At 34.4% G+C, this 18,151-nt stretch overlaps 3 protein-coding genes and 1 long non-coding RNA gene across 4 annotated transcripts; 1 reads left to right on the top strand and 3 right to left on the bottom strand.

The window, feature by feature from the left end:
- Positions 1-3,368: 3,368 nt before the first annotated feature.
- LOC137805639 (uncharacterized) lies at positions 3,369-4,145 on the bottom strand. Its single transcript, XM_068605580.1, has one exon. The coding sequence runs from the start codon at positions 4,143-4,145 to the stop codon at positions 3,369-3,371; it is 777 nt and encodes a 258-aa protein (XP_068461681.1).
- Positions 4,146-5,797: 1,652 nt separating this feature from the next.
- Positions 5,798-7,783, bottom strand: LOC137805638 (uncharacterized). Its single transcript, XM_068605578.1, has one exon. The coding sequence runs from the start codon at positions 7,781-7,783 to the stop codon at positions 5,798-5,800; it is 1,986 nt and encodes a 661-aa protein (XP_068461679.1).
- An 894-nt stretch (positions 7,784-8,677) lies between these two features.
- Positions 8,678-12,010, bottom strand: LOC137807715 (DNAJ protein JJJ1 homolog). The gene is made up of 3 exons (XM_068608480.1): positions 10,164-12,010; positions 9,164-9,222; positions 8,678-9,052 (listed from the first exon to the last, which is right to left on the bottom strand). The coding sequence occupies exons 1-3, from the start codon at positions 11,925-11,927 to the stop codon at positions 8,992-8,994; spliced, it is 1,884 nt and encodes a 627-aa protein (XP_068464581.1). The 5' UTR covers positions 11,928-12,010; the 3' UTR covers positions 8,678-8,991.
- A 4,754-nt stretch (positions 12,011-16,764) lies between these two features.
- LOC137807718 (uncharacterized) lies at positions 16,765-18,102 on the top strand. The gene is made up of 2 exons (XR_011080584.1): positions 16,765-17,429; positions 17,726-18,102. It is a non-coding gene; the product is annotated as an uncharacterized lncRNA (long non-coding RNA).
- The last annotated feature ends 49 nt before the right edge of the window (positions 18,103-18,151 follow it).

Below are 18,151 nucleotides of genomic sequence, written 5' to 3'. Positions count from 1 at the left end.
TCCGAATGGTTGGGCTGCGATGCAAGCATTTAACATTTTGTGTAAATTATTATCGCTTTCTCCCAGTCCTACTTCCTTCTTGTACTATTATAGCTCTCGGCCTGGGAAGCGGCCAGGGTGGTTATCCTTTATTAGTAAATCCAATGTTTGTTTCCTTAAATCTTTTACATCATCATACAAAGATTTTAAGGGGAGTTTTTTTAAAATTCTAATAGAGCCTGTAGGAAGAGAGTATTTTTTTGATGGAGATTCTCCAAGGTTTCCTCTGTACTGGACAAAAGATCCTGTGAAGTTTAACTCAATTTCGTTTCATTCAATGGGTGTGGCCGATCGTCATGTTATCGAAGTTTTTAGTCGGCTCTCGTACCAGGTTCCCACTCGCGCCTTGCTACAACTGTACACTTCACCAAATCCTCGAGAAGATCTGATTGGTACGTGGTTGTTCCACATTTTCGCTCTTTATAGGATGAGTTTTTTAACTTCGCTAAATGTTTTATTGATTTTCAGCTTTGATGGCGAGCACTAATCCGAAAGCTCGCTCGTATTTTTCGAAATTGCTGAACAAGGTGGGTGATGTAACTCCCTATCGTGAAAGTGTGGTGAATCCTGTGGTGGAAGAAGTCGTGGAACCCGTTGTGAATGTTGAAGTGGTTGAACCGGTAAGTAATGTTGAGGCTGCTGGTCCTTCAAAGAAATCGAAAAAACGTGATAGAAATAGCAAGAGGTCGCATTCGTCTTCTCGGCGCCATCGCCATAGTGAAAATGTTTCTTCTGAACCTCTCTCGGAAACGATATTTAGTGCTACAACTAAATATGCGAAGTTTGTTCAGACATCTTTTGGTGAATCGTCTTACAACATGCTGAAGACTATGGATGCTGCTTCTTTGGCAGATTCTGTTATTGAATTGTCAAGCAGAAATCTTTTGATTGGAAAGATGATGAAGGAGAAGAATGGAAACTGTGTGGCTTTATCTGAGTTTGACAAATTGAAGAATGATTTTGCTGAGTATAAAGAAAAAATGAGCTCTTTATCGGTGCAGTTAGAAGAGATTAAAAAGCAGAAAAAAGAACGAGAAGTCGAAATAGAAGGTCTTGGGAAGAAAATTTCTGATTTGGAGAACGAGAACTTGAAATCTAGCGAAGAGAATGTTCGACTGTGTAAAGAAAATCAAGGCTTGAACGAAAAGGTATCAGCATTATCTTCTGCGAATGATTCCGACAAAAACACCATCAAAGCTATGGATGAGGAGATACATCAGCTGAGGACTAACGTTTTTGAAGCCGAAAGCTTTATCTTTGAACAACATAAATTGGGTTTCGAGAAGGCTCTTCAACAAGCAAAATATTTTTACAAGATTCCTATTGATGAAGAGAATTTTGATGTTAAGAAGGATTTTTATAATGGTGAATTAGTTCCTGCTAATCAGATTCCGGATAATGATGCCGAAGATATCAATATCGAAAATTAGGAGGATATAGCTGTTAATGTTTTGTTTATAGTTTCTCGGTTTACATGACGAGACTGATTTGGTTTTGAAATGTTGATCTTATATATGGAAGTGTGCGTCCTTTTTGTAATCTCCCCTTGGAATCTTATCAGATATTAAAGAATATTATTTCCCTTGAGTTATTGTTTGTTATTCACTAGGTATTATCGTTGACTCTTACTTTCGACACTGTACTGAATGTTATTAGAACCTCTCGGTTTTGCCTTCTCGGTTGTATGATAAACCTTTTGGTCGAACGCTATTGGGATTGTGCTTTCGGTTATTTTAGTTAAATGTTTTAAATGTTAAATTACAAATGTAACAAGATTTTTTCTTTTTTATTACCTTCAAGCATTAAGTTTATCTTTCGATTTTTTATTGCCTTGGAATAATTGCTACCTTTCGGTTTGCATCACTTTTAAAGTAAAATGACTATCTGTTGGTTTTTATTACTTGAAAATCATAACTATTTTTTGGTTTTTTTTGTAAAAATTAAAAAACTACTTTTCGACTTTTATTTTTTAGTGCAAAATGGAGAATTTTCCTACTCCGCAATTTGTTGTGAGATTAACCAAAAAACGTGGACCAGCTTGGGGCTTGACCTTAATGTTATTTTGGATAGATCTAACTCTTGCCTTTAGTTGCCGATGTTTGAATTAAACGCTATGATTCTCTTGGTTTTATATCCACTGCTTGAAGATATCTTGTGAACTAATTGAAGAAAGAATCGAAAAGACCGCTTTTTTCGGGAGGGATTTCACCTGGAGTGAAAGCATCCAGGACCGAAAAGAGTTATGTCAATAATTTTGTCGGGAGGGATTTCACCTGAAGTGAAAACATCCAAGCCCGAAAAGAAGGATGTAAATTTTTTCGGGAGGGATTTCACCTGAAATGAAAAGCATCCAAGACCGAAAAGTAGTAAGTATTGTTTCGGAAGGGATTTCACTTGTAGTGAAAACATCCAAGACCGAAAAGAAAAGAAATTCTTCTTGATTAGATGATCGGTATGTATACAAGTTTTTGGCTTACATCCTCTGTTTCAACTAAAATAGAACTTTAAATGACTCACATTCCATGTATTCGGTATCACTTTTTCTTCTTGAGTTTCTAATCTATAAGCTCCGTTGTGTAAGTTTTCCATTATCCTGAATGGTCCTTCCCAGTTGGATGCCAACTTTCCATGTCGTGGATCTTTCCGAGCATCAGTACGCATTCTCCAGACCAATCCCCTTCCTTAAAATCCCTGAACTTTACTTTCGCATTAAACCTCTTTATTGCTCTTCTTTTTACTGCTGCTTCCTTTATTTTTGCTCGTTCTCTGAGTTCTTCAATAAGATCAAGGTCAGTTCTTAAACATTCATTGTTGATATTCCAATCTTCCATTTGCCTTCGTAGTGTTGGTTCAGTAACTTCTACTGGTAACATTGCATCTGTTCCGTACGTGAGATTGAATGGTGTTTCTCCTGTTGATGTTTGTGGTGTGCACCTGTATGCGCATAATATTTCTGGCAACTTCTCAGCCCATAGTCCTTTAGCACTTCCTAACCTCTTCTTTAACTGTCCGAGAATAACCTTGTTTGCGGCTTCAGCTTGTCCATTTGTTTGTGGATGCTCAACTGACGTGCTTGTTGACTTGATCCCCAAATCTGCATAAAATTCCATAAGTTTTTTGTCAATGAATTGTCTGCCATTGTCAGTTATAATGGTGTGTGGGATTCCGAATCGACATATTATATTTTTCCATACAAACGATTGGACCTGCTGAGCTGTTATCTTAGTTAATGCTTCTGCTTCTATCCACTTTGTAAAGTAGTCGACATCTACTATCATGAACTTGGTTTGTCCTCGTCCAAGTGGGAATGGTCCAAGTATATCCATTCCTCATTTTGCAAATGGCCATGGGGAAACAATTTCGTGCAACTCCTGTGCTGGTATGTGATTTAAACTTCCAAATTCTTGACATTTTTTGCATGTTTTAACATAAAATTCACAATCTTCTCGGATTGTTGGCCAATAGTAACCGGCTCTACAAACCTTTGTTGGCATTGTTCGAGCTCCGCAATGTAGCCCACAAATTCCTTCATGAAGTTCTTTAATTACGTATTCAGCTTGTCCTTTCGAAAGACATTTTAACAAAGGCACAGAGTATCCTCTTTTGTATAATTCATCACCAATTAACACAAAACTAGCTACTTTCTTTGCCATTCTTGCATCCGATTCAACTCCTTGTTCTTGGCTCTTTATTACTTCTATGTAAGTTTTTATCCATTCATCTTTTGAGGTTGCAATATTCAAGCATTCTTCCACACTCACTGTTGGCTGACTAAGAGTTTGTTGTATGATGGAGTTGTGTTGCCCCTGTCGTTGTTGGCTTGCTAGCTTGGATAATGAGTCTGTTTTCATGTTTAGTTCTCTTGGAATATATTTCATTTCGGCCTTATTAAAAGATTGCATAATATTTAACACTTTATGACAATATTTCATCAGTAATGGATCTTTTACCTGATACTGTCCCTGCACCTGTCCCACCGAAAGTTGAGAGTCACTTTTGCAAATGACATTTTCAACTCCCATGTCTCTGGCTAATAGTAACCCTGCAACAAGAGCTTCATATTCGGCTTGGTTGTTGGATGTTCTGAACTCAAATCTTAGCGCCATCTCCACCTAGAAGTTATCTGGTTCTTCAAGCACTATTCCTGCTCCGCTGCCTCTTTTGCTTGATGCGCCATCTACATACAATGTCCATTGCTCCTGCTGTGTTGTTGTCGGCATTTGAATAATAAAATCCGCAAGGGATTGGGCTTTGATAGGTCCTCTTGGCTCGTACTTGATTCCATATTCTGATAGCTCCATCGACCACGTCACCATCCTACCTGCAAGTTCTGGTTTTCTCAAAATTTTGGATATTGGATAATCTGTTCTCACAATTATCTGATGATTCTGAAAATATGGTCGAAGACGTCTCGCAGCATACACCAGGGTTAAGGCAAGTTTTTCAATCTTGGGATATCTGGTTTCGGCACTCTGTAGGGATCTACTCACAAAATATATTGGTTTTTGCTCTGGGGTTTCTTGTATCAAGGCCGCTCCTATGGCTTCAGCTGAGGTTGCTAGGTAGACTATGATGGGTTGGGTTATCACTGGTTTAACCAAGATTGGTGGTTCGGCCACTATAGTTTTGATTTGAGAAAAGGCTTGCTCACATCGCTCATCCCACTCAAAGGTTTCAGATTTTTTTAGCAAGTTTACTATTGGTTTGGTTTTTTCGGCCAGAATTGGTAGAAATCTTGATAATGAGTTAAGTTTTCCCACTAGTCTTTGTACCTCCTTCAAATTCTTTGGGCTTCCCATCTTCATTATTGCTTCGCACTTGTTAGGGTTCGCTTCAATGCCTCTGTTTGTCAACATGAAACCCAGAAATTTTCCACCTCTTACCCCAAAAACGCATTTTTCTGGATTAAGCCGAATTTCGTATTTTCTTATCTGTGCAAACACCTCCTCAAGGTCTTCCAAGTGTTTCTCTATCTCCCCTGATTTCACAACCATATCATCAACATATACCTCCATATTCTTTCCGATCTGATCCTTGAACACCTTGTCCATCAACCTTTGATATGTTGCTCCAGCATTTTTCAAACCAAAAGGCATGACTTTATAACAATAATTCGCGGTATCTGTGGTGAAAGCCGTTTTTGGAACATCTGGCTCATACATTTGTATTTGATTATACCCTGAATAGGCATCAAGAAAACTCATCATCTCTTGTCCAGACGCCCCATCCACTAATCGGTCTATGTTGGGTAATGGGTATGTATCTTTCGAGCAAGCTTTGTTTAAGTCTGTATAGTTTGTACACATTCTCCACTTTCCATTTGGTTTTTTGACAAGCACTACATTGGATAACCATGTTGTGTATTGAGCCTCTTTTATGAAACCAGCTTGCATTAACTTCTCAGTTTCTTCCATTGCTGCTTTTCGTCTTTCTTCTCCCAACTTTCTTCTTTTTTGAGACACCGGTCTTGCTTCTTGACATACAGACAATTTATGACAAACTACTTTCGGATCGATCCCAGGTATATCGGATGGTTTCCAAGCAAACAAATCTTTATTGTTACGTAACACTGTGATGAATTTACTCAACAATTCTTTGGACAAACTTCCACTTACATAAGTGCATTGCTTCTCGTCTTGACCCAATACCACAGTTGTGGTCTCTTCTTTTGGTTCTATCCTTTCGTCATTTATTCTTGGGTCCAAATCGGCCATTGCCACCATTCTTTCAGTATCATGGTCTGCTCTTAAATTCATCTTTAAACCCGCTGCATAACATTCCCGAGCATCTTTTTGATTGCATAAACCGTTGCTATCTCACCCTTTTCTGTTGGGAACTTCATAGCCAAATGCGGTGTTGAAACTATTACTCCCAGTTTATTCAAAGAGGATCGTCCTAATAACACATTATACGATGTAGTAGCATCCACCACCAAATATCTGATTTTGATCTTTTTAGTTTTATTACCTCTTCCAAATGTGGTCATCAAATCAATGTACCCCTTAGTATTAACTCTTTCTCCCGAAAAGCCAATGATCTGCTCTCGGAAAGGTACTATATCTTCTTCTCTTAAATGTAATCTTTTGAAAGTATCCCAAAACAAAATATCAACTGAACTCCCCTGATCAACTAAGGTTTTCATAACGGCGTATTCGGCTATTTCTACCGTTATCACCATAGGGTCGTCGTGATCGGGATCAATCTCTTGAAAATCTTCATCTGTGAAAAGCATTGGTGGCAAGGTTCTTCTTTTGAAAATATGATTAATGGTTCTGATACTTCTCCAATGTTGTTTTCTTGCTGATGAGGATTCCTTTCCTGAAAAACCTCCTGAAATTGTGTTTATAAATCCTCTGACCGGCCTACCCAGACTTCGTTCCCTACTCCGCCTTACTGACTGAATGTTTTGATGATCCCTATCACTTCTTCTTTCTAGCCTCCCATCTCTTCTATCATTTCTTTTTTCAATTCTTTTTTCATCTCTTCTTTCAAATCTTTCAACTCTTCTCTGGCCCATTTCTCCCCCTCTCGATCCTCTCTCAGGACTTAACCTTATTCTCGCATTTCCTCCTTGGACGAAGCGTTTCAACTGCCCAGCTTGAATTAATTCTTCTATTCTATCCTTCAACCCGATGCATTCTTCTGTATGATGGCCATGATTTTTATGATACTCGCAATGCTTGGTATGATCTGCTCTTTCTGGTGTTCGTGCTTTTCTTGGTGGTGGTATTATTTCTGTTGCCATAGCTTCTTGTAAAACTCTAGCTCTGTTTGCATTCAAAGGTGTGTATTGTTGGAATTTTCGGCTTCTGAATTCTTCTCGGGCTCTTCTTGCAGCAGGTGGGTGTTCTCTTTCTATCACCCTCTTCTCACTTCCATCAACCCTTACATGGTTTCGAAACTCCCTTAATTCTTCCATTTGCATAAATTTTGATGCTCGTTGCCTTAGTTCATCCAAATTGATTGCAGGTTTCTTGCAAAGACTATCGGCAAAAGGTCCCGGTTTTAATGCCGTGATCATATGATGCATGGTGACTTCTGGGCTAAGATTTCGGATTCCCAAAGCAACCTTTCCAAAACGTTCCATGAACATTCTTAAGGATTCTCCTTTCTCTTGTCTTATGTTCACTAAGGCGATTGACGTTAAATGATGAGGACGACTAGTTGCAAATTGAGCGCCGAACTTTTCTATCAACGTATCAAAACAATCTATACTCAAAGGTGGGAGGCGTGTAAACCAACTCAATGCTGCCCCTTTCAGAGTTGTAGGAAATACTTTGCACATAACAGCATCATTCCATGTATACAAGCTGATTTGAGTAGTATATATTGCAATATGCTCATCAGGATCCGTACTCCCATCATATTTGTCAATGGTCAAGTTCTTCCAATTGTCAGGCAACGGAGTATCGATTATAACATCATAAAACGGATGTTTTCTAGAAGATGTCCCTGCACAAACCCCAGAGTTTTCAAGCCATCTTCTTCTGGTTTGGGAACTTTCGTTGTGATACAGCCTTTCATTCACTTGTATCCTAGGTTGAACAGTTTCGAAAGATGAATTCAAAACCGTTTCCTCTTGTAACTTTCTCCTCATGTGTGCGTTTTCGGCTCTCAACATACTCAATTCTTCTTCATTATTCTTCTTTAACATCTCGAATTCTTTTTGTAATTGGACCAACATTGCCATTGGCATGTTAACATTGTCTTCCCGGTCTCCACCTTGTTCTCCTCCTTGACTCATCTTGTCTTTAACCCTTCTCAATTGACCCTCGGCCCCACGGTGGGCGCCAAAATGTTCTTACAACAAGGACCAAGAACACTTGAAATGGGTTAACAAGACTAATCCTTCAAGCTTGGGCTGAATACTATCTTGGGCTGGATACTTAACTTCTCTCCTTGATGGGAACTCTTGACTTCTCCTCTCGGCTTCTCCTCTCGGCTGGTGCTCTCGGCTTCTCTTCACAACAGGTGGGGGGTACCTGCAAGTCGCTCCGATGCCAAAGTCAGAAAAGGTTTAACATTCATCAGATAAAATCACTCTTACCTCTTTCTATCTCTGAACTCCTATTTATAGAGTTTCTTTAATGGGCTTTCCCCTTTACTCTTGAGCTTTCTTTCTGCACCTTTTTTATTATTTGTGCACCCCTCTTGCAAGTTTTTATCTAATTGGGCTTTTATAATATTTATATTTTTGTTTTATTCTTTTGTCTTCTTCGCGTTCGGTCTAAACCTCTCGGTTTTAACCTAACATCTTAGTTGTTATACTATGTAGTTCTCAGCATGAACCTCTCGGTTTTAGCCTACCAGTACACTATATTTTAGGATGAAGAAAAGATACTTGACCGTGAGAAAAGTTCCAAGATGGTTAACTAATCACTGTAAGGGGTTTTATCCATCAACTGTCCTGTTTTGGCCTCATAGGCGAAATATTCTTAGGTGCTTGTAAACTTAATAACGATAACCACTGATTTTATCACTTTACAAAATACTTGGATGTGACAATGCGTAAAGTAACTGGCCAAAGACACTTGGATTGCTTTATCTCTTAAATGCATAATTAGATCAGCCTAATAAAAAGTGTTTACTAGATATTGTTAGGGGGATTCAAGATCCATTGAGACTTCTAAACTGTAGGTGAATATCTTAAAAGATTGAAAATATCATCTATAATCATTCAATAATTTCTTTTACTATCATCATCACAATATTTCGTTGAAACTAAAAAATTGACGACATACAAAGGGATCAATTCAAATTAGTGCAAAGACCTATGTCCACGACTCTCTCGACTATAACAGAATGCCGAATAACAGAATGCCGAAGGATTACTCAAAAATGATTTTAGCACTATATTAAGAATTAAAGAATGGACCAATCTTTTTTGTTGGTCAATATCTCCAACTGGAATAATACTGCGATTGAACTGAATAATTCCAACTGTAGTTTCTTTTATCGACCTCTTAGTATTGTCGCATGCCCAGAATCGCCTAGATGTCTATGTAATTTATTTCTGCGTAGCAAATCAAATTAAGTTATGCAACAGTTCAGTCTGATATATCAAGATTTATTATTTAGAACAATATGAAATTTGTTTTCATAAATAAGAGAGGCATAAAATTACCTTGATTCAAACTCCTCTCCACACGCATCACAAGTATTACCAATGTTTTTTGATGTCACCTTATTCAAAAAACAAAATCACAATCAGTTTATGGAGCACAAAAAGCAGCTTGATTGTAAGGCAAGGCCAGAAAACATTACAGATCCTATCATGGCTACAGAAAAACTATAACAGAGAATAAACATGAAAGAAATTGGAAAACTGAACAACCAAGGATTGTGCCAACAAATTACTTCCAGGTATTGCTCGCTAATCGTTAGGAACAGAATGGTTAAGCGTGTCTGGTCCTTTTAAAACACTGTTTGGTTCAAAGAAAAGGGACCGGAGCACCTATGTAGTGGTGGAGGTGAATGAAGGGAAGCAGAGATAAACAAATTCCTTATTATACAGTTAGAGCTCATAATAGTCAAATAAAACTATTAAATTTAAGATGATTTAGTCTAATCAATGTAAAAGTCACTCTCAAATCTACTCGACTTTGGGAGAAGCCAAAGTTGAACGAGGGAATTTGGCCCCCGCTACTCCATTTCCCAACATTCTAATATATTAGGGTAACTGTGACAACTACTATATTTATATACCACATAACCACAATTTAAATTCAGGTTTATTCAACTTTTAAAATACCCTAAACATAAAGCAGAACTCATATGTTATGTTTTTGTCTGATTCAAGGTTTCAAATTGCAGGTGCAGTTATTGTTGTCGAGTTTCTTAATCTTGCAAGGAACTTTGGACAAATGCGGCTATAATTGTGGTTGTGGACACCCTAAAAATCTTGACATTGCACCAAAAATTATTATCATGAACCGTTTTTTACAACCTTGGTCCCAATTTTACCTATCTATAAAATGCTTCCCTTAAAACGCAAAAACTATCGGAGTACAAATGCAGGTTTCAAGTTCAGGAAACTACTAAAATAAAAGATAGAGTGACAGCAGTTGCAGCAACATGTCTTATGAGTCATGGAGAACAGAGAAGGTATACTCAGAAGTTCTTACCTTTGCTTTTCTTCCTTTGGATGAAATTTTGGCTTTGATTTTTGTGTCCTTGCCAGCACCCTTTTTATCAGCGGATTGGTTTGAAATCTTATTACCTCTACTAACCTGCTGCTCGTTACCCATACTATTATCCTCATTTTCCACAAAATGTTGGGAACAAGACTCCTCTGCATGAGAATTGTCATTTCCATTACCGTTTATATTCTCATCATTGCAACTGGCAGCAGGCTCCTGAGATTCTTCCCAATTTTTCCTACCCCTCTCTTTCTTAGCTCCACGTTTCTTTTTTGTGCTCTTCCGGTTGTTATATTCCATAGGGCCAACTTCATCATTCTCAGTTTCAATTTGAGATGGAACTATTGAAGCTTTGGATTTGTGCGTTGAAGCTCGTGGCTTTCTGTTCTTGTGGCCAGCCACCATTGCTTCAAGAACACCATTTTCATCGTTATCATCATCTTGATTGCCATTATCGTCAAGATTGACCGACCCATTGGCATCTTCCCCCTCTTTCACATGCGAAGCTTCAGAAAACTCGTCGTCATCATCATCATCATCACCATCACCGCCGCCGCCATCTTCATCATCCAGCTCAACCCCGTTTCTAATTACCCCCTCTTCAACATTAAGACCATCCCGAATCCTCGTCTCCAAATCACCAACACCATTCACTCCAACCCCATTACCACCATCACCATTCACCCCAACCCCATCTTCCTCACTTCCCAATCCCTCCTTTCCTTCTTCTAAATCCTCCTCATCACCAATGGAATCCCTGAACTCCGCAACCCTCTCCTTATGCTTCTTGGACTGCTCATGGTTCTTCCACTGCTTCTCACTCTTAAACTTCTTCCCACAGAGCACACAATAAAACTCCTTATCATTCTTCTTCTCCTCATCCCCCTCTTCAACCCATTCCTCCACTACCTCCTCCACCTCCACCTTAGCCCAATCAGGTTCCTCATACGCCATGGCCCTCTCCTTCCTCTCCTGCTCCAACCTTTTCTTCCTCTCCCTCTCCTCCTCCTTCTTCCTCTCCATCTCCGCACTCCTCTTCACCTTCATGTCAATTACCCTCTTATCCCTCTTCTTCACAAAATCCCCCAACCTCCTCACAGTATCATTATACTCTCTTCTCGCCTTCCTCCTCACCTTATTATTCTCCTCCTCCATAAGCCGCCTCGACTTCCGGTTCGGCCCTGCCATAACATCATACTCATCCACCCAACAAAAATCCATCACAGTACAAAACCCTAACCAATATCCATAAAACGCAGTGACCTGCGCGTAGGGGCTATCCAGGTTCCCCATTACAGGAGCCTGTCGAACCGCATCAACTCCGAGCCCCATTTTCCGAGCGAAATTGATCTCGTTAGCAAGGATTTTATCGAAAACATCAGAATAAACTTTATAGAAGCCCTTTCCGGTGTCGGAGTAGCCGGAATAGACGGTGTTTGAGAAAAAGGAGAAGAGGTCGGGGACGAGTGATTTGGAGAGGGAATTGGGGTCGGAAAAGAGGATTTGGGAACGGTGAGAATCGTACCAAGCGCGTTCCTTGGGGTCGGATAGAACTTCGTATGCGTGTTGGAGTTCTTGAAACTGCGCGGTGGCTTCTTCTTGGGAGAGACCCGATTTTACGAGCTTGTCCGGGTGGCGCTGAAGAGCGAGACGGCGGTAGGCGGAGCGGATCTCTTCTGGGGCGCAGTCTTGGGAGAGATCGAGCACTTCGTAATGGCATCGCTTTGCCAAAGATGAAGAAGACGCCATTGATTCTTGTTAGGGTTCCGGTTTGGTGTAATCAGGTAAAACTATTACAACACACCAAATCCTCTAAGATGGAAAAACTATATCTATCTATATATATACATACTTACACACTACATGGATTTCTAGTGTCATCATTTTGATTTAAATTTTAAAGATATGATTTACAACTTATTTAATCATACTATTTTCTTTCTTCTCCATTCTATTATTTATTTGTTGGTTTGTTTTACATCATAAAATTTATAATAATAACAAAATTTAAATATACAAGTTATATTATGATGCTAATTTGTAGTGAAATTTTTTTAAATATAAAATCATATTCAAGTTATGATATAACTTATAAAATCCTTATAAAACCTTCTTTTTACTCAACATTTTTATTAGAGAATTTTATCTTTTAATAAATAAATTTTATTTATTTAATAATTTTCTATATTTTAATTGAAAAATATTATCCTTTAATATATTTATTTAATAATATAAATAGTTAAATATTTTTTATTTTTAAATATTTAAATAATTTATCTTTTGAAAATAGGGATTATATATTTTTAATGTTATTTTAAAAAAATTATATTATTTTTAATTAATTATTCATAAAAATAATTGTGAAAATAATAAAATTATAAAATTGTAAAAGTTACATAATTGTATATACATATACAAAACATATATCATTTATGCTTTGTTTGGATTAGATAATGGAAATGAGAGAGTGGATTTCAGATGATTTGAAGAGAAAGTGTAAAAAAAGTTAGGGTGTTTGGATTAAGGTAAATAGAGTGGAAAGTGTGAGAAAAGTTTATGAAAGTTTGTGAGTGATGTGATGAGTGTTATTGAAATTGTATTTTTTTTAATTAATAAAAATGTAACTTTACATATTTGCTCTTACATTTTAAAATTGTTAAAAAATTAATTTTATTTATTTATTTATAAATTATAATTATTTTTTATTAAAAATATTATTTAAATATTTATTATTATAAATATTTGATAAAAACTTATTTTTATTATAAATAACATTATTAATTTTAATTTTAATTTTTTAAATTAATATAATTATTATATAAATTTATTTTTTAATTATTAAAAAGTATATTTATTATTATTATTATTTATGTTTATAATTTATTATATATATAATATGATTAATTATGTTATTTTATTTTATAATTTTAATTATATTTTTTATATTTAAATTATAATTCTGTTATAAATAAAAATAAAAATAATTTTAATTTAAAATATATGGATAAAACAGTAAATTAATATTAATTAATTAAATATATATATACACACATACAACTTTTTTCGCAATCTGCAAAGAAATACAAGACAATCTGCGAAGAAAGTTTTGAGAGACAATCTGCGAAGAAAGTTTTGAGGGAGAAAACATTCTTGATTTTCGTGTTTTTTAAATTATTTTGTATTGATTTTCCAACTTTCGTTTACTTAATTGTTTATAAAAATAATAAAACTATGAAAAATTTGTAAATACACATATGAAGAAGTGTAAATATTTTCGCCAGTCTTAGAAAAGTGTATTAAAATTTATTTTGTAAAAAAATGAAAATGATAGATAGGAAAAAGATAAAAAAATTAAGAAAAATGTTTAAAACATTTTTATTAGAAAATAACAAAATATTCTTATCCACAAAACTATTCTAATTTTTGTATATTTTTTTAATTTAATTTACACTTTTAATAGTCTATTATCTAAATTAAAATGTAATTTATCTGTTATAAAAAATATTGAATTTGATATCCTATTTTTTTTAAATATCCAATATTTTCCATTAGTGTTGGTTGTATTGGAGGAAAGGTCACATCAAATATATTATTTTAAAATTTTATAGTATCAAATTGAATATTATAAAAATAATGAAATGAAATAAGTTAAAATGAAAATCTGAAAATATAATTTGATATCTTATTTATTACTTTTTTTATTTAACTTGTTTAATAATTATTTTGTGTTATCCGTATATTTTGATTTTTTTTATCTTCGTAATATTTTTTTTATATACCTCTTCTTCCCCCTTTGTGTTTTTTTTTGTTTTTTTATATATTTTTCTATTCCAAATACTTAATTTGTTATTTGTCTTGATCTTCCCCTTTGTGTGTATTTGTTATTTGTCTTGATTTTGTAAAGATAGTTAAGTTTGTTTTCGTTAAACCCTTCGAACCTCAATCCTTGTCAAGAACTACACTTCTGTAGCCAACTAAACCTTTGTAAGAACCTTTTGGAGAAAGAGAGGACAAAGAAGAAAAATATATTAAATAATGAATTAATTATGATTTTAGTTTCTTAAAGTTGGAATAAAAAAAAAGTTATGAAAGATTATAGCTTGACAAGAGTAAATTTTTCTTTAATTCATTATACTTTATTATAAAAAGAACAAAGTTAATATGATTGTATATAAATAAATAAATAGATAAACGGTTGTTTTTGCTTTAAAAAATATCATTTTATCATAGGCTACATTTTCAGTTTTAACAAATTGAAATATTTAAAAAAAATTAAAAACCAAAACCTAAAATTATCGTGAGATTTAGAGATAAAATCTTGTGTTCTAAATAATATATGTTTTATTATGTATTAATATCACACTGTATCACTAAATAATATGTATTGTAGTCCCATATTAACATATGATACAAGAAGGATTAGAAGGCGACAATGACTTTTTAACTCTATGATAATCTCTTATATTATATATTTTTATAGATAAAGAATAAAAAATAAAAAAAATTATAAAAAGACTATTAAAATTTTATTCTTTACATTGTAAGAATTTTATATTTCTCAAAATGTTTTCTTTATTTTTATAGTTTTCAAATTATTATTTATTATTATATTTGAGAGGTACTAAAAGTTATCAAGATAAAACAGTTAAAATCTTAATTGCGGTAAGATTTCGTATTCTTACAATAGTTTCATTTATTTTTCTTCTCTTTTTCATGGTATTGAAAATTTGAAAGTAATTTTGATTTGACAAGGAGAAAAGTTGTTTTTATATAGTGTGGATTTTTATCTAATTAGTAGTGAACTAATGGAATATAGTGTTATTTAGATTATAAGTTAGATTTACTCCAAATAAGAGAAATTAATTATAATACATGTTCAATTTTTTATATTATTTTAGATGTGCGAAGTGTATGATTGTTAAAATGGTGTAATGATAAAATATATAATCATGTACAAGTTGGATGATCATGATACTGTAATAGAATTTTATAGATTATATATACATTATTGTGAGTATAATTAATGTTATGGGATAGTTTAAACATAGTATATCATTGATTTTGGTAGAAACCAAATTGTGATATTTTTGGATTGAAATGACTAAGTGACGGACTGACTATCACTTAAGCAGTAGATAATGACTATATGTATCGTTTAATGTCATTGAAATGCTAACATAAATACTTAAATGACAGAATATATCACTTAAACATTAAAATGTAATAATGATGTCTGATATTTTTTTAGATTTATCAAAGCATGCAACAAATAATCTTAAGCTTGTTGCATAATACAATAAGTATTCTTATGCAATAATTAGTGAGTAGATAGTGAGGATCTTATTTAGTTCTAAATAAGTAAAATAGAATTTACTTGGAATGTGAATATTAAAAATTAGAATTTTCTTTTTCTTTTCTTTCATTTGTTAAATAGGAGCAAATAGTAATTTTGTATGTGGTCTATTAAGTTAAACAAAATTAGGGAATATGAGCTTTGGAAGGCAAAGAAAATTTTGAAGTTAACCAAGTACAAGTTCAACTCATTATATTCTCCAACAAGGAGAAAAGTCAAAGAGAAGATTAGACATGACAATGACAAGTGTGACTTTGGCAATGTAAATGTAGTTTAGGCATGGAATGATGATCCAATTTAAGTAATTGATCTAGATATAGATATAGATTTAAATTTTAAAATTTAAATAATTTATAAATTTGCATTTTATTTTATGTGAATTATATGCATTCATCATCCACACAATAATATAACACTTGAGTGATACATAATGAAGGAGAGAGAACAAGTCATATTTTATTCTATAGAATTGGTGTTACTTAAGCAATATAAGGTCACTAAAACGAGATAAGTTGGCTAAAGTGACATGCATCTAATGATAAATATGTTGTATTGGGATGCACATATAAATTGTTAACTATGTGTCTCCATATATATGAGGATGATGATGAGATACATGTTATGTATGTGAATATTTATTTGATATTATAATTGAGTGCGATTGTGTATATTGATACTTATTATAGTGTTGTGACCCTTTTAAGAGTGTGTGGTGAGGAATAAATGAGATAATATTTCAATTTCAAATGTAATAATTTCAAGTAAAGGAACTTATTCCAAAAAGTATATATTTTAACTTCAGCTATAATCTAGATCATGTAAACTAAGACGTCATATATTAAACAACTAAAAAAATTATTTGTGTACCAGTTATAAAATAAAATAAGTTCAACGAATTACCCTAACATAAAAACAATAATTTTTCAACATGTTAATGGAACAAGTTTTAATTTTTACTAGAACATATTTAATAAAATATTTAAAAGAAATATATGAAGTGTGACAAATTGCTGAAAAAAATTGATGTTCTACTCAATATATATGTATATATAGTATAACATTTTGTCGAGGCATTATAGTGTTAGGTACAAATTTAAATGATTTTTTAATTGGAAATTTAATGTTTTAAAATTTTATTAATGATTAAAAATGATATTATGTCTGATACAATCTATGTTAAAAATATTTTTTTTATTGTAAGACGTATAAAATAAAACTTGACAGTGTGCGGAAGACACTAGCAAAATGCATTACACGCCAAAGAAGCAGTGGAACTGTTCGCAAATAATGTTTGCAAGAGCATTCCCATCCACCGCATCGTGTAAAAAAACACTACAAAAGAACTATAAATAAAAACTGTGGAATTTTGCAAAAGTTGGAGCAGAATCGGTTTCAGTGGCTACATGACTATGAATTTATGCAACAACGCATTTTCCCACTTCAACCCACCATTTCAAACCACACCTCAACTTCCTCTATCTTCAATCTCACCCCTCTTCAACTTTAATTCCCTTCCAAAACCCAAGTTCTCACGCGCCACCGCAAATGCTACCAACGAACCACCTCTGCCAACCATGTCCCAAATTCTGGAAGCGTCGCGAGCGCAGAAACTCGACCTTCACCTCAAAACTCTGGGACCCTTTTTCAGAATCACCGCAAGGAGCTTGGTAACCGACGCAGAGCTCGGAAGGGCCGAGGGGTTCACAAGATTCTGGGTAGATGGCAAAATTCTTCACTTGGACTCGATTAAACTACGAAGAGACACACTGGGCATGGAGAAATCAATCTTTGGCCTTGGCTTGTTCATTGGAGCCGTTGCAATTCGACACGGTTATGATTCTGGCTGCAAAATAGCGCAGCTATTGGCCATCAACGACTCCGATCTTTACCATTCCAAGGTTCTCTTCTCACCAACCTTATCCAAAATGTCACACCTTTTACTCGTTATTCACCAGTTTAATGATATTTTGTACTTTTTTTACACTCTTATTGAATTGGTATGATTTTAACTTTTTTTTAATATAAAAGTCACTACATTTATTTTGAATATCGATGCAAGAAGTATTTACATTATCGATTCATAGACTTTTTTTCTCTTCCTTTGTCGGAGAACATGTGCTTTACTTATTAATGATCATATTTAGATATGTATGGTTATGGACAAGAGGGGTTGAATTTGTTGTTGTTTTGACAGTTGGTTCGCTTCTACAGTAGACTTGGGTTTAAAGCCGTGTACGAGGTTACGGGGTCATCCCTTGGAGATGTTGGGCACATGCTTGTGTGGGGTGGTGTTGGTACCCGCATGGATGCTAGTGTGGAAGAACTGATGGTAAAATGGTGCACAAGATTCAAACAGCCCCATAAATAATTGTGTCTCGGTTGGAGGAGCAATTGAATTACAGAAAAAGAAACGTAGTAAGAAGTAGGTATAGCAGGAAACAAAAAACAAAAAAATGTGGTTTTTTTTTGGTCGATTTGATGTCTTTGTTCTCATCCTAATGAGGGCTGAATCCAGAGAATATGTACAAATTCTAATTTATTGAGAAAGAGTATGTTTGATGGTTGTCTGTATTATCACTAGTTACTTGTTACTTTAGCTCTGTGTACAAAGTTTGCTGCC

Source organism: Phaseolus vulgaris, chromosome 3, assembly GCF_000499845.2.
Source record: "Phaseolus vulgaris cultivar G19833 chromosome 3, P. vulgaris v2.0, whole genome shotgun sequence".
In the NCBI taxonomy this organism is placed as follows: Eukaryota; Viridiplantae; Streptophyta; class Magnoliopsida; order Fabales; family Fabaceae; genus Phaseolus; species Phaseolus vulgaris.
Note: the sequence above shows the minus strand (reverse complement) of the source record. Positions and strands in the feature narration are given on the sequence as shown.